This window comes from Sminthopsis crassicaudata, chromosome 2, assembly GCF_048593235.1.
Source record: "Sminthopsis crassicaudata isolate SCR6 chromosome 2, ASM4859323v1, whole genome shotgun sequence".
NCBI classification, from domain to species: Eukaryota; Metazoa; Chordata; class Mammalia; order Dasyuromorphia; family Dasyuridae; genus Sminthopsis; species Sminthopsis crassicaudata.
The window spans coordinates 84033146-84056048 of NC_133618.1; the positions used below are offsets into that span (position 1 = coordinate 84033146).

A 22903-nucleotide genomic window follows, 5' to 3' on the forward strand; every position below is an offset into this window, starting at 1 on the left:
GGTTGATAATTTTTCTTTTATCTTTACCATATGTGAATTCTCAGCTCTTGTTAGCACATTGCCTAGACCATGAAACCCAGTTTCTCTTGAGCAGCAATTTAAATATAGTCCCAGTATCTCCCACATATTAATGCTGGAGACTGAAATTGCTTTTACCTATCTAGTCCATTTAATTAAGCTAGTATATTTGATTTCTCTCCTTCCCAATTTGTTGCTTCTGAGTACCAAGGAATGAAGAATATTCCCAGAAGCCTATTTTTTCCCTTGCTTATCAAATGCAGAAAAGTACCTATAGCTGCTCAAAGCTAAGCATTCTTAACACTCAGTCTACCTGGAGAAGCCATAGGAGAGCTAACTGGGTAAGGAGATATTTCTTACCCAGAGCTTTGGCAGCTTTTGCAAGAACAAGTATATCCCTTTTGTGCTAATAAGGTAAACATAATTTCATTTAACAGATGGCACAATCTACATTCAGGAAAATTTTATTTTTTACAATCTACATTTTTAAAAATCGATCCCATATTGAATTCTTCTATTTCACTTACTTCACAAAGAGATCTCTTTAACTCTAAAATTGTTAACATTCACATGTATGAACAGATCACAAATTCTTTGTGCTAAAAGAAAACTTGGAAATCATTTAGTCCAAACTCTTCATTTTATAAATGAGGAAAAAGCAGACCAAAGAAGTTAAAATGCTAGTCCAGTGATATACAATGAGGAACAGATCTGAGAATAGAAACTAGATCTCTTGCTGTTCAAGCCAGTGTTATTTTCTTTATATTGTGTTATTCCCTGAATCATTCACTCCTTGAAGAAAACATGTTAATTCAAAAATTTCCACATGATAAAAAATGAATCAAAGATAGACTTATATTATTTATTTCACAATTGTATCTATTAGAAACCTTGACTTTTTTTTTTTTAAAAGATATGGCTATCGGGGAAAAGACTGTCGAGCCAATGTTTACCTTCTTCCTACTGGGGAAATAGTGTATTTCATAGCTTCAGTAGTAGTTTTGTTTAATTATGAAGAAAGAACCCAGAGACATTACCTGAGTCATACAGACTGTGTAAAATGGTTGGTATTTCTTGACTGTTGCCTCTTCTTAAACAGTGTTTTTTTTTTTTTGTATTCTGTTTTTCAAGTATAATTGTAGATTATTCTCCCCAAGCAAGATCAAGACTCATAAGGAAAATGTAGGAAATTCTAGGTAATTTTGGTGAATTCCAAAGAAGAGTGATAGCAAAATAAAGTAAATTTTTAAAGAGCCACATACATGAGTCAAAACTTGTTCATTTATTCTTTGTAACCTATCATACCAGCTTTGCTGATACTAATGGCAAGCTTCTGAACAGGCTTCTAGAGATAGTTGGTAACATTTTTGTTAAAATGTCATTATATGCAATTTGAAAATTTAGTACGTTCTTTTTGAAGAAAAATGTGGAATATGGCAGGTCACTGCTAATATCCTTTTCTATGTCAATAAATGTATTGCAAAATTATCATATTGATCCAAATATGTCAATTTTTTTCACTAAATTTGAATTATGGGACTAAGATCTGAATTTTAGTATATAAGCACAGTTATATTAAGAAAATTAAAATGCCAAAGATGGAGAGAAGAGGTGATAAAATACATTTTTAAAATCTTTTATTAAAAACATGTTTTTTTAAAAATTCCCACCAAATGAGTTTTATATGTGATTTTGCCTGATTTTCTACTATATCTATAAACATGTATATCATATACTGCATTTCTTTTAAAAGAGATAATTTTACTTATGTTACCTATATTTGGGTCACTTTCCTTTCATTGTGTTTATAAAATTAAATGCCAATGTTTGCTTATTTTCCTGAATCTTATTTTATTTTAATGCTGTTGTTGAATTTTTATTAATAATTTCTCTAATCTTTCTATTCCTCTATCTATTTCCATTTTAGTCATTATGTCTTTATCTCCTAGCAGAGCCCACTTAATGTTGTTGATTGGTTCCATAAAAGTACAGTTTTGTGTCAAATTGCTTTACAGAGACAGCTTATGCAATAAGAGCTATGAAAAATATGTGTTCCTAGGCAGATGGAGGGGTGAAGAAAGGTATATGATTTGGAAGTAGACTAACAGAAGGAGTTGAAATTATCTGGCTGAAGGACAGTGTTTTTTGCACTGCTGCATCAACTAACATTGTCTCATAGTAGCTTGCCAAAATCCACACCAACATAAAAATTTGATGTCTGTCCTTCAGCCAGATAATTGTAATAATAGTTTTACATTATCAAGTTTTTTTTTTCAGTGACTAGTTACTGATACTGAAATAGTTTTTAAAAACTTTTGTAGAAAAACATTTCACTATGTTCATTTAATACATAGCATTGATGCAGTTTAAGAAGATTCTGATATGACATTTACATTTCTTTGGTTTTCATAGGCAAAAAACAGATAATGAAATTTAATTTTTTTTTCAGTTCAAAAACATTTATTGGACATTTGGTGTGTGCTAAATGTTAACATGCTAATCATTTTTAATATTGAAAATAAGATGATTGAGTAATAAAACTAAAAAATACTGTTTGGAAGATGTTGATATTAAAATATATCTTTGTTCTTTGGAATGCTATCTCTAGCTAATGCTATTAATGTGGATTTGGGGTTTTTTTTTAGCCTTGCTGTACATCCTGACAAAATTAGGATTGCAACTGGACAGATAGCTGGAGTGGATAAAGATGGAAGGGTGAGTGATAATTTAAATATTGTGACCTGGTTGAGATTTTCAAGCTGGAATTGGTTTTATTTTTAACTTTAGAAATACTTCGTTAGTTAATTTATTTTCTTGATTATTAAAAATTATAGCATAAATAGAAGTGATGAAAAATGACCATTTTAAAGCATAATTCATTTTATATCATAATTACTCTTTTCCAAACGATTGTTCAATTCATAATGCGTTTAAGAGAACAATGAGATCTGAACATTTATTTTAGTATTCTGACTTAACCATTTAAGAACTTACATGAGAAATGCCTTAAAATGTGCCACTTAGGGTAGTAAACTACATTAAGAGAGAAGTGGTATCTAGGAATGAGATTAAAATCCCATTTTTTATCCTCCTCTGTTAAAGACCACATCTGGAGTAATAATTGTGTTCAATTCTAAGAGTCACATTATAGTAATGATGTTAATAAACCAAAAAAAAAAAAAAATGCTTAAAAAAAAGGTCTCAAGTTTATGCCATATGAAAATTGGTTAAAGGAAAAGAAAACTTTTGTTCAAGAGGAGACTAGACTTTGGGGGTTCATGGGAATATTCATGTAATTGACTCATTTTTCCTGGGTCTCAAAGGGTATTACCAGGAATATTGGGCAGATAGAGATTTAGGCTTGTTATAAGAAATAAAACACTTTTCTAACCATTAGAATTTCTCTGATGGGGAATAGACTGCTTCAGGAGTAACTGGGTTCTTACTGGAGTTCTTCAGCCAAAATTTTGATAGGTACTTTTCAGGTATACCGTAGCATATATTCATATACTGATTGATCTAGATGGCCTCTGTTCCCTTCTAGCCTTGGGATTCTGTAGGATTATTTATTCAACACTGTAATGAAACCTGATAAGACTTTCATAGGAAAGAAGTATAATAACCTCTATTCCATAATATAAGGGAAAAATTCTATATATAACACTAAATTTTAGATTTTTTTTTTGAGTACCATTTTTATATATTTCCCTTCTCAGAAAAACTTCAGTGGCACTTCCCTTTTAATCTAGAATAAAATATAAATGAAGAACATTTAAAATTTTTGAAAACCTAACCCCACCCTACTTTCCCAGCATTATTATACATCATTCTCCTCCTGATGTTCTACCATTTTACTAAATTGGCTTTCTTTCTTTTCCTCCAGCTCTAGTCTCTAGGTGTTCTTATTTCTACTTCTAAAGTAGTATTTCCTTATGACTCAGAGTTTAATTAAGCACTGCCTTTTACTTGTTTTTTTTTTTCCTGATCACCCCCAGAACTTGGTTTTGTTTTGTTTTATATATATTGTGTATATACTTATTTATGCAAGTGTGCCTCTCCAGTAGTATTCTTTATTTTCATAACCCCAGTGCCTAATATAGTACCTAATGTTTCTATGACAGACATTTAATAAATGCTTGTTGCTTGGTTGGTTGAATAATTTATATTATCCTATTTTTTTCCCATTTAATTCATAATATTAGTTAAGTTATTTTTATGTGGTGATTGTTGTGGTCTTGCTATTAATTTAAGTAAATGATTGGTTTAGTGCCTATTTTAACTATCTTTCTTATGCTTGTCAATTTGCTTTTGTAGCCTCTACAACCCCATGTCAGAGTTTGGGACTCTGTCAGTCTGGCCACATTGCAGGTCATTGGGCTTGGAACTTTTGAACGTGGAGTGGGCTGTCTGGATTTTTCAAAAGCAGTAAGATTTTTATAAAGTTGGCATTTTAGAAAAATTTTTGAAGGATTAATGTGAAATCAAAGTCACATTCTTTTGCCATCAAAGTCACATTAGTTTCTCTAAAGAAAGTTAAAAAGTAAAACACTATATATTCCTTAAGCTAGTAAAAGTTTACAGACTATACATATACCCAAATCCCATTGTAAAACTACCTTAAGAGTCAAGTGAAATCCCCTTATGAAGTCTTTAACTAAACCCTCTGGAGTCGGTTTCCAGGAAGGAGCATCTCACCACTTACCTTTTTTGTAGCAATTTCAGTTCAATTCATGTACTGTTAGGTTCTTACTAAGTGCCAAGTCGGTACTTAACAATTCTCTAGTTCAGGCCTTTAGGGGAGTTTTACTCCTGTGAACTCCTGGGGAGGAGCTTGCATGCTTAGGAGGACCAATTCATTGGTTGAAGTAATTTTTTCCAGAAGCCCTTGTGTTATCCCACGCCCATTCTCTGGGAGGATAAAAGAGGGCAGCACTCGAGAGAAGGAGGAAGACTCTCTGCTGTAGGTCAGAGTTGGAGGGGCTCTCTGGAGGAGAGAGAATCTTGTCTGGGCCAGATCTTGAGGTGGCTCTCTAGAGGAAGAGAAAGAGTCTCTACACGAGGTCAGAATTGGCAGCAGTTAATGACAGCTGATCTCCTCCCAGACAGCGATCGGCAGTTTCTGGAGACAACAGAACATTACACTTATTGGTGTACCTGTTGTAGCCTCTCTTTAGAAGAAAACTATAAGTCCTTTGAGGGCTAAAAATGGTTTTCTTTTCATATTTGTATTATCAATCCTTTGCACAGTATCTGTCAGAAAAGTAGGTACAAAATAAACATGAAAGATGAACTACAAGGACCAGAGTCCTTAGTATAAATATTAAGGTTAAGTGGTATGCTCACACAACTATTATGGGTCAGAAGTGGGACTTGAGCAATGCTCTTCCTGACTTTTAGACTCTATATACTTCACTTTCCATGCAGCCTCTCAAACTTTAATCAGATCAGCCACATTCAGGATATTACAATTTTTATTAGTACTAAGAAGAGGAAAGAGAATTTTGAAGTGAGAAGAAACTGTTCTAGAATAGAATGAGGTCACTGAATATCTGTCATAGAGAGAGAAGACAAAGAAATGGGATTTTCTGAAAGGTTTAGAATGGGACTGGGGGGTGGGAAAAGATGAACAACAAATACAAATTTTGCCTGCTTTCATCTCTCCCTTGGACCCCAGATTGCTGCTGCCATGGTGTTAAAATATGAATTAAAATAAGGCTCAGTTTTCAGTTTTCTTCATTTCAATACAACATTCCCAGTGTATATATGCTCTTCTACTTACAGATTCTCTAGTTCAATTATGTCTGACTATAGTTCATCTCCATTCACATTGCTCATTAGTAGGAGAGACACTTTGACTTCATATTTTCAATAAAGTATTCTGTCATTTCCCCATTCAAGAGCTCTTCAGAAAGCATTCCCTGGAAAATCTGCTGTTCCTTCTTTATTTTTTGCATGTATAGCTTCCATATACCGTACCATATTGTCGCAGCTTCCTAGTGTGTGCTTAATAAGTTTGTCGATTGAATACCTAGAGCAGCAGATCAGATCTCCCATCAGCACTAGTTCCTAAACTGTGAAATCCACACTAAGGAAATGGAAAGGGTTGATGGAAAAATAGGAGACTGGAATTTAATTGCATTTTGATTATAGTAGCTTACTCTTAGTTTATCTGTAATAATAATTGAATTTCACAAATTTAATTTTCTTCTATCAGATTGCTTAGCCAGATTGTTAGGGAGTGGCAAAATTGACCAGTGTGTTACTGATTTTCATTTCCATCTTCCATCAGTCCTCTGAAGATACTAACAAGGAAAAATTATATAAAGATAGGCACAGAAGAATGAATAGGAGAATTCAAAGGGACTGAAAAATCTAAAAGTTGTTTATTATTTTCAAACTGAACATCTAGAGTTAGACAATTCTTGAAGGAAATCAACTACACAAAAATGCAAAATTAGAAAAGGTTAAACATTTTGAAACCATGATAACTTTATAAATTAAATACTATGACTAGGTACTATATTCTTTTTTTTTTTCTTCTAATTTCCAAGACATATCTGTGAAACCTCATACTCACATTTATAACATCATTTCTTACTAAACCCCTGTACTTCTTGCTAACATCTGTTTTTGTTAATAATATCACCATCTTCCCTATCTATTCTTCCATATATAGTCAGTTGCCAAGTCTTAATATTTTGACCTTTGCAATTTCTCTATCTGTCCTTTTCCTCTATTCTCACAACTACCACCTGCTCTCTTATCTCCTTTCCAGTTCATTATTTGTAATCTTCCTAATGTACCAATCATTCCTCTGATCCAGAGTTAAATTCTTGACTCTAGCATTCCAAGTCCTTCATAGTCTTGATCCCATCCTACATTCCCCTTGTGTTCTAACAGTATTACCCTTCATATATTCTAACCAAGCTAGACTACCTGAATTGAAGTAGTCTCAATTCCCTTCTCCCCCATGTAAAAAAGATTACTTAGTTCTCCCTTGCCTACAGCATTCTGTTGTATATCCCACTTATTTATATAGATGTCATCCTTTTTTCTTCCCATCTCCTGTGTGCCCTCCTCACAACATTTGACCTAAGCTCCTTTTATATAATAATACTCACTTTTCATCATTGTACTCCCAGAGCTTAGCATAGTGCCATGCATAAAGTAAGCATTTAATACATGTTTGTTCATTCACATTATATTTTAACATTTTAAAGAAATTGTAATATATTCAGAGTTGTGCTTGATATAATTGTATGGCATAAAGAACAATTATTTGAGTTTAATGATGTATTTGTAATGGTTATTATGTCTTATAAAGTATTTTTGGGGGGCTTTTCTTTAAAATAGGATTCAGGTGTTCATTTATGTGTAATTGATGATTCCAATGACCATATGTTGACTGTGTGGGACTGGCAGAAAAAATCAAAAGGAGCAGAAATAAAGGTAAACTGTAAATCTGTTGAAAACTAAGACTGTTGTTACAAACTATTTTCTTACTTAGATAGAATCATATTTTGGCTACATTCTCTACCCTAAAATGCTAAGAACTTGTCTCTTTTTGTTGTTACATAACACTAATTCATTATAATATTCCCTTGATATTCTTTCAGTTATATAAGATTAAATTTGGCAACCAATAGGTCTTAAACAGCTATCAATTGTATAACAAAAATATGCTACTGAGGTATTAAAGAGCATAAATATATCTTAAAAATATGAAAGATATTCTTGATCCCTGTTTCCTTTTCTGGAGTTATAACAATGTTAAAGTTGGACATGATCCTTGCTTTCGTCTATTCAGATTTGTTTAGAAGTCTTCACTATCTATTCCCTCTTGCTTACCAAATTAAGTTCATATTTCTCTCTCATTTAAGGGATTCCATACAGCCTGGTTGCATCTCATATTTGAACCTTCTCATACTATTCACTTCTACATACATTTTACATTTCAGCCAAATTAGTTACTTTCTGCACTCCAAATGTACTTTGCATTTTATTGATATCATGCCTTTGTTCAATGTATTTCTATATATGTTCATCCCAGTCTCTTCCTTTTGTATTCCTAACACACTATTTAAAGCACATTACAAAAGGCTATCTTCTCTAAAAAGCATTTTCCTAGTTAGTAGACATCTTCTCCTTGGACTTCAGATAATATTTTGGTGTATAATTCTCATGTGTTGATTATGATAATTATCTCTATTGTTGCCATAATCCCCAGTAAACTATAAGAAAGATAAATTAGAGACTATTTCTTTATCTAAATTTTGTAACTTGCCCAACACCTAATACGATACCCTTAACAGTAATGGGCACTTTAAAAAACAATTTGTTAAATGAATTAATAAATGAGTTGAATGAATTAAATCCAAATGCATTTTATAAATAAGAAAATAGTGGAACAGATTAGGTAAGTTGCTTGCTCAAGTTCATATGACTAATTAGTGGCAGAGCTGTAAATAGAGCTTCATGTTCAAGTAAGTAATCTTAAGTCTAATAGGGATTTTGATTTTTAGATGTACAACATATTCAGTGTGAATTGAACTCCAGGAGGAGGAAGAAATTCTAGGTCACATAAAAATCGGGACAGATACCAGGAACTGAGTGTAGAGTTAGAGTTAGTTTTAAAAACACAACAACAAAAAAGAAGACCAAAGACCGGAAGAATAAACTCAAACTCAAAATTCACAACAAGTACAGCCTCACATGGCAGCAAACACCAGTAATCCTTACTACTAGGAGAGAATGAAGCTGGTGAATCACTTGAGTTCAGGTCCTTAGCTGCAGGAAGGCTAAAGCTTATCTAGTATCCATACTATTTGACACCAATACGGTGAACCACTGGGATCAGGTCAGAAAAAATGGCATATTAAAGTTTCAGTGTTGGTGTTATATCCTAGTATTTGGAAAAAAAGATAGACTCCTAAAATATTATGAATTGAGGCCATACCCATAAAATAAGGTATTTTAAAATGAAAATAATTATGTAGTTGTCATTTTAAAATATATTCACAGCAGAAGGGTTTTTAACATTTTACATTTTTGTTGTATCTTTTTTGGGGGCCAGGCAATTGAGTTTAAGTGATTTGCCCAGGGTCACACAACTAGTAAGTGTTGTACTTGGGTATACCACACTTCAGAGCCACTGCTCTCTATCTATTGTGCCATCTAGCTGTCTCATACATCTCACATTTTTTTCCTCATTCAAAATAGAGATATATTTTGGGGGCATCATTTTTTTTTCTTTATTTTTAAAGACTAGGTCTTTTTATCTCACCCAAGCTAGATATACAAGGGCTATGATGTGTAGGAATTTTGACCTGCGTCATTTCCAAACTCAATTGGTTCTCAGTCTGTCTCCTCCCCTTCCCCCAGGCAACCTGTTGGATCTTTTCTCCCATGGGTCACCATAATAAACTGTGGATGCCTGATTATTAGTTTGACCCACTGCAGCTCAGAACTTGAGATCTCGTCCACTAGCTTCTGTTTCCTCAATAGCAGGGATAACAGGTATAAGACATCATAACTATACCCCCATGCATTTTTCCTATTCAAAATAAGCCAACTTTGGAAGGGGAGAAAGTATAATCTTTGTTTCAGATCAGTACAATAATGTCCTAAATGAGTTTACATTATTTACTCTGCATTTGAGCCAGAAATAAATTTTCATTCCCTCAACTTTCCAAAGTAACTGAAAAATGCATAAGACATTTTCAATACTTTGGAATATTGTTCTCATGGTTTTCTTCAAATGCTATCTCTATTTCATGTATGGCATGTCCCATGTAAGTTTCAGAATGATAGTCTGCAATTTGGAAAACTGATTTTATTTTGTGTTTTTCTCTTCTTCCTTTCTGAGTGAGATATCATTGTGGAATTTTGGAAGACATGGAAGTTTTGATTATACTTAACAACTAGTGAATTAAAGCCTGGGAAAAACATAAGACTTAAAAAGCAAAGCTAGCTGTAGAATATCTTTTCTAGCTGTTATCCAGGTTAAATGAAATAGTGAGTATTAGATCATTAGGAAAGCTTTATTGAGATGTATAAACTTTGATTCTATATACGCAAAATAATTTTCTCTTAATAGTAATGTATGGCTTGCCTTTATTTTCATTAAAAGATATTGCATTCATACACAAGTCTGAATCAAAACAGATGAATGACTTGGCTTTAAAGTTTAATCAGAGACAGGGTTTTTTTTTGTTTTTTGGTTTTTTTTATAATGTGTTTTGTGGGTGTATATTTTTTAATTTTTCAAATTAAAAGCCTACATTAAAGTCTAATTTAAAAGCTTACATCAAAGATTATTTCATTTTTTATATCCCCTCCACATTCTACTTTATTTTCACTAAAATATCTAGGGGTAAGATAAGGAGGATGGTACACTAGGTGAATATTTGTAATTATGTAGCTCTTATTTTGCATTCTGAGTCATCAGGCTCGGTAACTTTCTTTCCCTTGTGCTATATTGCTTGGCTTTAACCAAAGACATTTTGTTTTGTTTTGTTTTTTAAAAAAGATAAAGAATTGGACCATTTTATGCCCATTCAGTATTAGTAGTTATTATCATTATATCAGTATTAGTATTAGATTGTTAACAAATTCAGCAGAATAACAGCATAAACTAGAAGATGCAAAGTAGATTGAATTGGTTTTGATCTTATATGCATATTGATGACAAATGATTACTTTTACTTGAAAATCAGGCCAAAAATGTTCAATTCCAGAGTGCTACTCAGAGTGATGTACACATTAGGTTCTTTCACAGTGAAGAAAGGCAGTACGTGCTTGCAGTCAACTCAAGTGTTTTAGAAGCTTATACAGAATATTCCTACATAATAAATAACAAATAAGAAACTATGAAAATAAGAGTAGTAATTGATATTCTGTATTAGTTTGCCATTTGAAGAAGCTCTAACAAAGATAATTGATTTAACAGCCTTTACCACAAGGAGCTAACCATCAAGATGAAAATTTTGTGGAAATCTAAGGGTCTAGTGTTTTTTGGGGTGATGGGAAAGGGAGGAAATGTATGGAGCAAGAGGTGGATCTGTGCTCTAACTCTTATCAGGCAAGAAGTTAACTGAATCTAAGTATCATTTGATCTCATTTTTGGTTCTGTCATGTAAGAACTTTATACATTTTTTTTTAGTCATTATTGAATTAGTTTAAGAGACTAGTTCATTCTCTTTGTCTTTTGCTGAATATTGCAATGATAATCACCATAAAAAAGGAGGAAGGAGAACTATGTCCCTTTCCTTAAGATTTATAAATTAAAATTTCCATTTTGAAGGATAATAGGTTTGCATTGGATTTCAGAGTTAATGATTTGTTCACCTTTGCAAAGGATCCCAGTTTTTAATATAAATAAAGTCTCTAGGAATTTTTGATAAATGGGGGGAAATACGGTGTTTATTTTTACATTCCTTTTACAGATCTAAAATCACATAGATAATACAGGGATACAAAAAATGTATTTGTGTAATTTTTCTAATAAAATTATCTTGTTTGATAAATTTAATATAATACGCAGTAGTAGAAATACTCATTTAACTCATTTTTAAATGTTTTACATTTTGAAGTTTAGGAAATCTAGCATTATAGTTTTTATTAGAAATGTTTAAGATGTTAAACAGAAAGCCATCCTCATTTTTATAAAATTAAGGAAAACTTTAATAATGGAATGTGAAGGGCCCTTCTTGGCCCTGCTTAAAACTAGATTGTAATGAAGGAATTGTCAGTTGGCAGGAAGGGTTCAGTTTTGGAAGGGAGGAGGTGTAAAGAAACTTATTGGTTAGCTCACTAACTTTATTCAAAGATCGTCAAATAAAGTTTACACTAAATCCAATTCAGGGTACAAAATGACCAGCTTTTAACGGGGGGGGCGGGGAGGAGAACAAAATTAAAATTAAAGATCCAAGATTGTCCTGCCTTAAAAAAAACTTATGATTTCCTGCAGATGCAGATGTAAGAAAAACTTTTTTGAGCTACCATCATAGTAGGAACTCTAGTTTCATACTCTTTCCCCATGTGGACTTAGCAGCAATTGCTCATGTATTTGACAGTGGACAATACTTATCCACTCTCAAACACATATAAAATATTAATTTTCTCACAAAAGAGTTGAGGGGAAAACCACAAATCTTGTTGAATACAACTTTTGCCAAAAGTAACTTAATTTACATGGTCACATTTTCTTATCCCTCACTATCAGGAGTTCTGGCATTTTCATTTTAAATAAGAAATCTAAGATAATACTACTGAGTTTAGGTGTCAGAAGAACCCAGCTTTCAGTCCTGGTTCTGCTATTCACAAAAGTATTCATATTAGAATTAATGATAATAGCTAATGCTTATGTAGCACTAGAAAGGTTTATCATATTATTTTCTTGCAACAACCTAATAAGATTGATGGCATCACTATTACTCTTTTTATATTATATTTATATTAGGTACTCAAGTGATTTGCCCATCACAAAATGTGAGTTGGGGGTGACTAAAGAAGTCATTTGATCCATTCTTTTTACAACAGAGGTCTCAAACTCACAGCCTATTAAAGTCTAGAATGCCTCTCAAATCAAAGATTACTTTGTTTTGTCTGCCACATCACACTGACTTGTGTTGAACTTAAGCACTCTAAAATCAAAGTCTTATTCTCATGAAGAAATTTCCAGCTATGTATGTCTCCCCTACTCCATATTTACATAGTTGATAATTTAATAAGTAACATAATCCATGGGGGAAAATGTTGCATTTGGAATCCTAGGACCTGGGATCAATTCAGGCTCTGCCATTTAATCTCTATGTTTGCTCAGTGAGGTAATTTTGTGTCTTTGTACATTAGTTTTGTTTGTTTTTTTGAGGGAGGTATCACTAAATAACCTCTCTGAAGTTCCCTCTAGTGGTAAATCTATGACCTCATAAATTAACCTAATTTAGATATGGACTAATATTTTAGACTTCAGGAAAGTATAAAATCTAAGCTACCCATGGAAGTAAAGGTCCATTTTTTTTTTTTTTTGACACCAATGTTTTACCTTTGTTGCTCTTTTGGCAATAAGCCACACACACACACACACACACACACACACACACACACACACACACACTCCCTCCCCCCCATACTTTGACAAAGAAATAAGAATATTACAGAGGGCAATGGAAAGGCAGATGTAACTAGAACTCCATAAAAAATGCCATCAAAGAAGAAAAGATGGGCTGATGAGAGACAATAAGTGAACAGCCAGAAGAAGAAAGAAAAAACTTGAAGTATAGTGGAGTAGACCATAGTACAAGTCATATGAGACGGACAAGGGTGGGTGAATTGCAACCTTATTGTAAAGAGCTTCTGAATTTATAAGATCATATCTCTATTTAAGTGTTTAAATAAACTCATTAGAGTGGAATTTTAAAATCTGACATGTTCCATGCATAGAGTTCATTTGAACTGATAACCTTTACAATGAAATTAATTATAAAATAATGTAAATGTTCAAAAGGCTTCTCTCTGAAGCAGTGATCATAGAGCATAAAATAAGAGTGCCAATAAAATTAGTGCAGTATCTGTTCTGGTTCTGCCACATAGCATTTCATTTATATTTTTGTTCTCATCTATTTCTTTTTCTTTTTATGAATCAATGAAAAATAGACTCAATACTTCAGTTCCCACTGAAACACATGACTGTTAATAAACTCAAAAAAAAAAAAAAAGTTTAAGATGCTAACAGGCACAAGGATTCTTTGTTCCAATTTTGACTCTATCACAGATATTCCAACTCCCAATTCTAAAACTGTTCAACCTTTTCACATTATTTTGTGCCATGAGTTGTTTGGTTTGGTTTCTTGGTTTTGGCTGTTCAGTTTATTTTTTTAACAACTAGGGCTACATGCATATTTTTTCTAATTTACAGAAACAAATAGACTACACTACCACTATAGACACCATTCCTAGCCTTTTGAAGCCTAGTAAAATGATAGGTAGGTAAGTAGATAGGTAAGTAGATAATGTCAGTCTTTAGATCAGAAGTCAACAAGAACCTCACACCAAAGAAGGCACTGAATCTCTCTTTAATCTTATGAAAATAGTAATGCCCTTAAAAGGCAAGAAAGTACAATTATTAATTTAGTGACCAGAGAGTATACATCTTCTAAAGTTTTGATATTTTGTTTCCACAGACTACAAATGAAGTTGTTTTGGCTGTAGAATTTCATCCAACAGATGCAAATACAATAATAACATGTGGCAAATCTCATATCTTTTTTTGGACCTGGAGTGGGAATTCACTAACAAGAAAACAAGGAATTTTTGGAGTAAGGAATAGAATGTTATAACTTAATTTAGAAAATAAAAATGTAATATATTGAATTAGATAAAAGTATATAGATATATTATACATCATAGGAAGTTTTCAAAATTCTGTCATTGTTTCGTTACAGAAATATGAAAAACCTAAATTTGTTCAGTGCTTAGCTTTCTTGGGGAATGGAGATGTTCTTACAGGAGACTCAGGTGGAATCATCCTTATATGGAACAAAACTACTGTAGAACCCACACCTGGAAAAGGACCTAAAGGTATAGTGTGCTCTTATATAATTATTGTTTATTTCTTTTATGTTGGATGATTTCTACTTCATTTCTTATGGTCTTATTTAGATTATATAAGATGGAAAAGCAATAAGACAATATAAGAGGAAACCCAAGCTATAGTGTTATTTTTTTCATTGAGGATTCCTTAAAAACTGTTGGCTTTCTTAAGAAATATATTTTCTGTAAAAATAATTCATGCCATGCCTTGATGGCTTGCTTTTTAGCACGTAGTTCTGATTTAAATGTAGTGATCAATCTTTTTAAAAAAAAATTTTTTAAAGGGCATGAGGCCAACTTAAACAAGACAAATTTGGGTTGGAATACCAGACCAACACTGATGCTAGGTACCTAATCATTAACAAATTACTTAACGTCCCTCAAATCTCATTGTCCTCATATGTAAAAGGAGACGATTTGTATAAAACATTTTGTAAACCTTATAGTTCTATATAGATGTCAGCTATTGTTATAAGACAATCCCCAAAGAACTTGAAATATAGTTGAGGAAATAACATATATGAAAAGTTATAATGAATGTTTCAGGAATGATACAGAGTATGTATACTACAACATTTCAAAAGAGGAATGATCATCCCAGACTGGTTTGGAATTGGGTAGATCTCCATTTCCATTGCAGTTTGAGGACAGAACTCATGTGTTTCTGACATTCCATGTTGGAATTCTGGACACATTTGTCACTGAAAAATACTAAATGATTCAATAAATTGAATAATTATAAAGTACTATTATGTGTAATATCCTGTGCTAAATATCAGGGATAGAAATACAAAAATGAAAAACACCTTTCCTTAAGAAAATTCTATTCTACTAGAGATAATTATATGTACACAGGTAAGTGTAATTAATACAAAAGAAAGATCCAGTCAGTATTCTTAAAAGAAAGGACATGTAGCCTGGAAATATAATTAAAAGAATCTTTATAATTCAGGTTTAGACTCAAATCTAGGATAAATTTCCTTTTCGTATTTACAGATAAAACTGATTTACAAATGAGTTTTGTTTTTTTCCTTAGAAAATAATTATGTTAGAATTTATAGGCTGGTATGCACTGTCATTAAAAAAAAAAATCTCTCTTTTACTGTACTAGGCTAAACCCTATATCACATATGAGCCTCTTAATGATAAGAGCATTAGTCTTGGAATCAAAAGACTTGTTCTAGCCCTAGCAAAGTAGGTATATGAACTTCTACAATGAGTTTAGCCTCTCTTTATTCTAGTTTCCCACCCTGTTTGTAAAAATAGCAATGCCTACTGTTATAAGGATCAACTGAGGAAATTATAGGAAGTGTAATTTTAAAAAGTAACCAAAAATGTTTTTCCATTTGTTTTGGGGAAAGTCTTATTACTGTTTTATAGTCCTGCTGTGTTTACTGTTGGTTGACCACAAAAAAATTAACTGTGTAGTTGCTTTATAGTGATTACATAATGAAGCACTTTGAAAAATTTAAATCACTATACCCATGGATAGTTATGCTTTTATTGAGCACCTGCTATGTGTATGTGCTTAGCACTCTGCTAGATTGGGCCATAAAGGGAAGAGATATGTGAAAGAGTGAAGAAAGCATTGGGCTTACTGTACCACTAATAGCAAAGATTATAAACACATAGAGTTTTTGTTTGTTGTTATTGTTTTTTAATTGGCAGACATAGTTTGCTAGAGATTATTTTCTAATGCTGTGAGAAATGGAAATTAAGTAACTAATATCTAGCTTCTTTGTAACTTATGTGTGAAGAACTTTGGTTTTATTTTGAGTGGGGAGAGGGAAAGGGCCAATTTGGATTAAGTGATTTATCCAGCTAGCATCCAAGGCCATCTTTGAATTTAGGTCCAATTTACTCCAGAACCAATGCTCTATCTACAGTATCACTAACTGCCCTTGAAAAAGTTTTCCTAATCTAGTAAGTAAAAGGACCTGATATACATCACTTCACACCCACTCCTTTATTCCTTTAAATTCTCTAGTTAGGTTTCACAATTTAAATAATTTCAGGGCAATAGGGATTTTGAGGGCATAATGAGGGATTAACTGTTTTTGGAGCACTCAGTAGCCTTCTTCATCACATTGGAAACTTCTTCATCAAAAACTGATAGGATTTTATTGTTGCAAAGAAATACCATTTAAGAAGCAGGGCTTCTGTGTATCCCCAGAGCTTAACATAGGACTTTGCATATATAGCAAGTAAGTACTTGGTAAATGCTTTTTTTTTTTTTTTTTTTTTAAATAATAACCTTTGAAATGTTAAGAAACCTACACTTTAATATTTTTATTTTAAAGAGTAAATAGGCAAAAATCAGTAAACTATTATTTAGGATTACTTATTATAAGGAATAGACAAAAAACTCACTCTTCTTTGAAGTCATCTATCAAGATACAAAAAAGATGTGAAACAGAATTCTTCATTGGGATTGAACCTATATTGCTTTGTGTCAAATATTACTTTGCTTATTATATTAATTGATACAGGAGATATTCTGTCTCAGTAATTTAATGTGTTCCAGGTGCTGTGCTAAATGTGAATATATAAATGATAGAAAGTAAGATAATCTTTGCCCATTAGAAGCTTGCTTTCTAATGGAGGACTAAGACATTAAAAGAAGTTAGAAAATATTCACATGCTTTGAAACAACTGGGAAATGCCTTTTAGGCCTTCTTGAACACAAAATAAAATAAAAGCTTACTATCAAAACACCCAGATGCAGAGTGGGATTACTACGGTGACAAATAGTTTTTAAAACAGGTTGAAATAGAAGGGCAGGAGCAATTCACTTTAAACTATTTTCAGACATTTAGTATTTTTTTTACCTTAATGCTCAAATTCTTTAAATAAATTTAGAATATATTTTTAGTCTTCTCTGTAATTTTGGTTTTCTGATTTATTGAATCATCTCAGTGTTCTGAATTGTTCTACATATTTCTATTTCTAGTTTAGCTCTATAATTCTAAACTCTTAATGGACTAGCCAATGTTATTTTTTCCCTCTCCATTATAGGTGTGTATCAAATAACCAAACAAATCAAAGCTCATGATGGCAGTGTTTTCACACTTTGTCAAATGAGGAATGGGATGCTACTAACTGGAGGAGGGAAAGACAGAAAAGTAATTTTGTGGGATCATGACCTAAATCCTGAAAGAGAAATAGAGGTAAGAGGGGAGACTTTGATTCTAAATAAAATTATTAGTCCTTCTCAAACTCTGAAATAGCCAGTTACAGGTGAAGATGGAGCAGCTAGACAGTACCATAGTACACAGAAAACTCGGTCTAAGTCAGGAAGATTCATCTTCCTGAGTCCAAATCTGGTCTCCAACACTTTCTAGTTGGGTGTGCCTGAGCAAGTCACTTTACTCTATTTACCTGTTTCCTCATCTGTAAAATGAGCTAGGGAAGAAAAGACAAACTCTTCCAGTATCTTTGCCAAGAAAACCCCAAATGAAGTCATGAAGAATCAAACACAACTCAAGACAACTGAATAGTGATAACATGGATAAAGATTAGCACTACTGTTTTGATTCTTGGCTTGTCTTCTGTGCTCTCCCTCCTTCCCTTCCTTCCTTCATTCCCCTCTCTCACTCACTTGCTCTAAACATGGGAAAATTGTGTCAAAATAATTATTTTTTATCATTTACAGTTATCTTTCTTAGAACAGGGATGTTAGCAAATAGAAAAGCCCTTTATTCTTAAAAATAAATGGTGTTGTTCCTAGCTATGTGATCTTGGGCAAATCATTTAACCCCAACTGCCTCATCAAAAGGCAACAAACAATTAAAAATAAAAAATAAATGGTGTTGGGCAAAAAGAATGTTTGTCCTATATATCCATCAGTCTGTAAACATTTACCATTCAATGCCAAAATTATTATCCTGTAATTTTCTAAAGTACTAAAGTGTAGGTACAAAACTTTAAACTGATTCTTTTCATCTCTCAGATCCTGATGCAATGTAGTGCTGTAATAGACAAGAGTCTTGGCTTTGTGGTCAGACATGAATCTATGCTGTAGTTCACTCCAACCTCTGAACTCCAGGGTCCTTTTCTACAAAATGGATAATATCCATGGGAGCTACTGTTATTTAAGTTTGGATTTGATTTAATAGTTTCTTGAAGAAATATGGCAATATCTGTAATTGTAACCTACATTTTACACACACACACACATATATTGCAAATTACAAGAAAATAAAGAGGATACTAGAATAGTTCTTTCCAATGAGATCTTTGCTTTTACTTCCAGAAATCTCTAGTTCATCTAAAATGTAAACAAGAGCTCAAATAACCATATTTTTTTTTCATCTTCTGACCTCTGTAAGAATATGAGCAGGGAACAGGCAAGTTTTTCCAAATTGTTTTTCACAGAAGACTGTCTCTTCAGTCATACAACTAACTGGAAATAAAAGAAAACAGGCTTTGTGTTTACTATTCAGCAATTGCTCCTTTCCCTCAAAAAAGACATTTTTCTGTATAAAATAAAATGTAGACTTAAAGGGCTTTTTCACACTACTACCCATGTGTATGTTAAGATCATTACAGAATTGTTTAATAAGATGCAGCCACAAAAAAAAAAAAAAATTTCCATCAAACCTCTAATGATTAATATCAAGCAAGGCATAAAAAGTGTATGTGCGTGCATAAGTATGCATGCCAATCATATCTACCATTATCTTGAATGATGTCTTATGCAAATATAAGAGAGATTTTGTATAGCTAATGAGGTTCCCCATATGGGTGTCTGTAGATCACAGTGTATGCATTGCATCAAGCTCCACAGTGCCACGGAATCTCTTCTGTAAAAATGACCATTTATTTAATTTCTACTATGTGCTAAAGACTATGTGCTAAGCAGTTTACAATCACTTCATTTGATACATAAAATAGTCCTAGGAGAGAGGAGCTAATATTATCCTCATTTTACAGATAGTAGAGCTTTATTGAGTAGCCCAAGATCGCATAGCTCATAAGTATCTAAGTCTGCTATTGAACTCAGATTTTCCCGATTCCATGGCACTCAATTAATTCACAGCATCACCTAGCTGTCTGATACTTGTAAATGCAGTATTATTTTATCCAAAAAAAAAAAAAAAAAAAATCAAAAGACCTTGAGATTTTATAAGATATAAAGATGTACTTTTCAGTGATATCAAAATCTAAAGTTGCTTTTAAATAGGATTCAGGGTGGTGGTTGGGGTTTTCTTTTCTTTTTTTTTTTTTTTTTTTGGTTTTTTTATTGTTTTTTGTTTGGGCAATTTAAGTGATCAAGAAAGGAAAATCGTTGAGTTTTCTTCTTCACTTAAACAACATATCAGTTAAATAATATATTCTTTTCCATTCATTTGCATGATTCCTGTACTTTCCCCACCCCCATGCCTGGGGTGCATTCCCTCCATATTTTAAAATCTTTCTCTTTCTTTAAACTTCAGCTCAGTTTCTACCACCTTCTTAAGAATTTCCTGATTTCTTTCTCCCTCAAAGCTAAAATTGATCTTTTTTCTTTAAGATAATTTTTCTGCCTGTCTGTGTACGTGTCACATACTCTCTGACAAAATGGAAGACCCATGAAGGCAAAAATCTAAGGTTTTTTTTTTTTTTTTTTTTTAATCTCTGTATAGTCAAGAATGACACATTGCCCCATAAAAGGTATTTGATTAAATTTCATTTTTCTCTAAGTAGATGATTTTTTAAGGAGCTTTTCTGAAAAGTTGAACTCTGACAATCTCTTGAGTTTGTTTTTTTTTTTCCCCAGATATATAGAAGTTGATTAACAGTTTCATTGTCACAGCTTTGAGGCAATCAAACAATTCCATTTCTCCTAATTTTTAACTTTCTAGTGGAAAGTGCAATTTCTTTGTAGCCAAAGAAATGTCCAATTAGTACCATTTGCACTTTTTGTCCTTTGTTCTAGAATAAAGTTTTCCATTCTGCTCTTTGATAATATCTATTTTCACAACATTAGAATCCTATTTGGACCAACTAAAGGAGGAATTAGTTGTTTAGGTAGAACACTTAGTATATGTTTACCTGGAGAGTAATTAATAATAACTTACACCTAATGTGGCACTTTAAGGTTTTACAGAGCCTTTTCACTTCATTTCAGTGACTCTTTGTGTTAAGCATTAGATATATCATTACTCACACAGAAGAAGAAACTGGATAAGAGAAAAATGAAAAGCCTTGTCCAAGGCCACATGCCTAATTAGTAGATCTAATATGGGATTTACGGGATAAGTACAGGCCTCTCAACACTCCAAGTCAAGCAGCTTCCTGACATATAGCGCTGTCATTTTATTGATCAATGGTTGATGCCCTTCCACAAAAAAAAAAAGTAAATTATAAATGTGTAGTCCAAATGCAGCCTTCAAAGACCATCATTACTTTGTGTATTTAAATGTACAAAATGGCTTCACAGAAATTTAATTTTTAGGTTCCTGAACAGTATGGAGCAATCCGGGCAGTTGCAGAAGGAAAGGCAGATGAGTTTTTAGTTGGCACGTCAAGAAATTTTATTCTGCGGGGAACATTTAATGATGGTTTTCAAATAGAAGTACAGGTAAGTCATTTTGTTTTTGAGCATTAAATAAAATTTTAGTAAGACCCCTCTCCCTTTTTTTGCTCCTAACATCTATTTTTTTAAAATAAAAATTATTTTGAGTTGTCAAGTCCTTATTTTTGTCTTCTCATTTCCCTTCCCCATCCTCCTTGCCACCTTCCCCCCCCCAAAAAAAAAAGAAAAACAAAAAACCTTATAATAAATAAGCAAAATTAAATTCTTATATCGCTCATGCTCATGTACAAAATTATATTTGTCTCATTCTGCATGAGTCCATCACCGCTTTCAGAAAGTAGGCAATATTTTTCCTTATTGGTCTTCTATAGTAATGACTTACCATTGTATTTGATCAGTTTATAAATTCTTTTAAAACCCTTTATTTTTACAGTGTTAATGCGGTAGTATAAATTGTTTTTCTGGTTCTTTTCACTTCACTCTTCATTAATCCTTACATGGCTTTCCAGTCTCTGTGTAATTATCCCTGGATTTCTTACTACATAATAGTATTCAATTATATTATATATTATTCTAGTCACATATCGTAATCCATTCAGTTAATCCCAATTTAATAGGGAAGCACTTTCTTTGTTACTAGTTCTTTGCCATCCCCAAAAGAACTGTTATTTTCCTTTTTTATCTTCTTGGAGTAGAGGACTAGTGGTGGTGTTTCTAACTCAAAACATTTGTAAAAAAAAGTTGAATAACATTTTGGCCATAGTTAATTTGTAATTTTTATTTATTTAGTGTTTTGTTTTTTCTGTATTTACATGTAAAAATAATGTTAATATTTTTAAAATTTATGTTTTTCTTAGTAACTTGGAGCACTTTTTCATATGGCTAGAAATAATTTTATTTTTTTCCTTCAAAACTTCATATTCTTTGACCATTTATCAGTTGGGGAATGGCTCTTAATTCTTAATATTTTTGATCAGTTCTATTAGGTGGAATTGAGATTGCTTTCAGATAAACTCATTCAAGGTGTTTTTGGTTTTTGTTTTTTTTTTGTTTTGTTTTTTGTTTTTTCCTCTATTAACTGTTTCCCTCCTAATCTTAGATGAATTAACTTTTTGAACAAAAATTTTTAATTTTAGGAAGTTACCTCCATCCTAATCTCCTTTACTTTTCTCCTCTCATCTCCTTTTCCTCATTACAAGGAAGAGGAATTTACATCAAGGCTATGCTCAACACTAAATCTCTTTGCTCAATGAAAATGGATTCTAAGGCCCTGCCTTCTCTTTTCCCATTCCCAAAGCCTTAGCCACAAGTTGCTTTCCTTTCAAACCTTTCTTCACAGTCCTTTGAAGTCCTTTGAACTTATAATTTGTTTTGTTCATGACTAAATCATTCCTTCCTAGGTTTGCCCTCACACTTAAATTCTCCTTGTTTCTTCTTATTTCTCTATTGAGTTGAATATATTTGTAATCTTTATACTGGGCATATTTGTGGGTGTGTCCTTTGGATAATTCAAAGGAAAATGAGATTTAAGTGAGACAGCCCTTCCCATCACTTTTTCAGTTGTATAGACTTTTATTTCCATTTCCCTATTATGTGAAATATGCATTACTTTCATTTTCCTTTTTTTCCCTCTATTGTATATTTTATTCTACTTCCTTTTTCTTTCTTTTTTTCCCCCTGAGGCATTTGGGGGTAAGTGACTTGCCCAGGGTCATACAACTAAGTGTCTGAGACAAGATTTGAATTCGGATTTTCCTAACTTCTGGGCTGGTGCTC

The 22903-nt window shown here is 32.5% G+C and overlaps 1 protein-coding gene across 10 annotated transcripts in view; it reads left to right on the forward strand.

Moving 5' to 3' along the window:
- EML4 (EMAP like 4) overlaps positions 1–22903 on the forward strand; it is a 144656-nt gene that overhangs the window by 88113 nt on the left and 33640 nt on the right. For all 10 annotated transcript variants that reach the window (XM_074286679.1, XM_074286682.1, XM_074286684.1 and 7 more), the window contains 8 exons: positions 932–1081; positions 2664–2733; positions 4333–4443; positions 7372–7467; positions 14202–14336; positions 14463–14598; positions 17626–17777; positions 21047–21172. In XM_074286679.1, coding sequence (XP_074142780.1) covers positions 932–1081; positions 2664–2733; positions 4333–4443; positions 7372–7467; positions 14202–14336; positions 14463–14598; positions 17626–17777; positions 21047–21172 — 976 coding nt within the window. The remainder of the gene's footprint in view (positions 1–931; positions 1082–2663; positions 2734–4332; positions 4444–7371; positions 7468–14201; positions 14337–14462; positions 14599–17625; positions 17778–21046; positions 21173–22903) is intronic.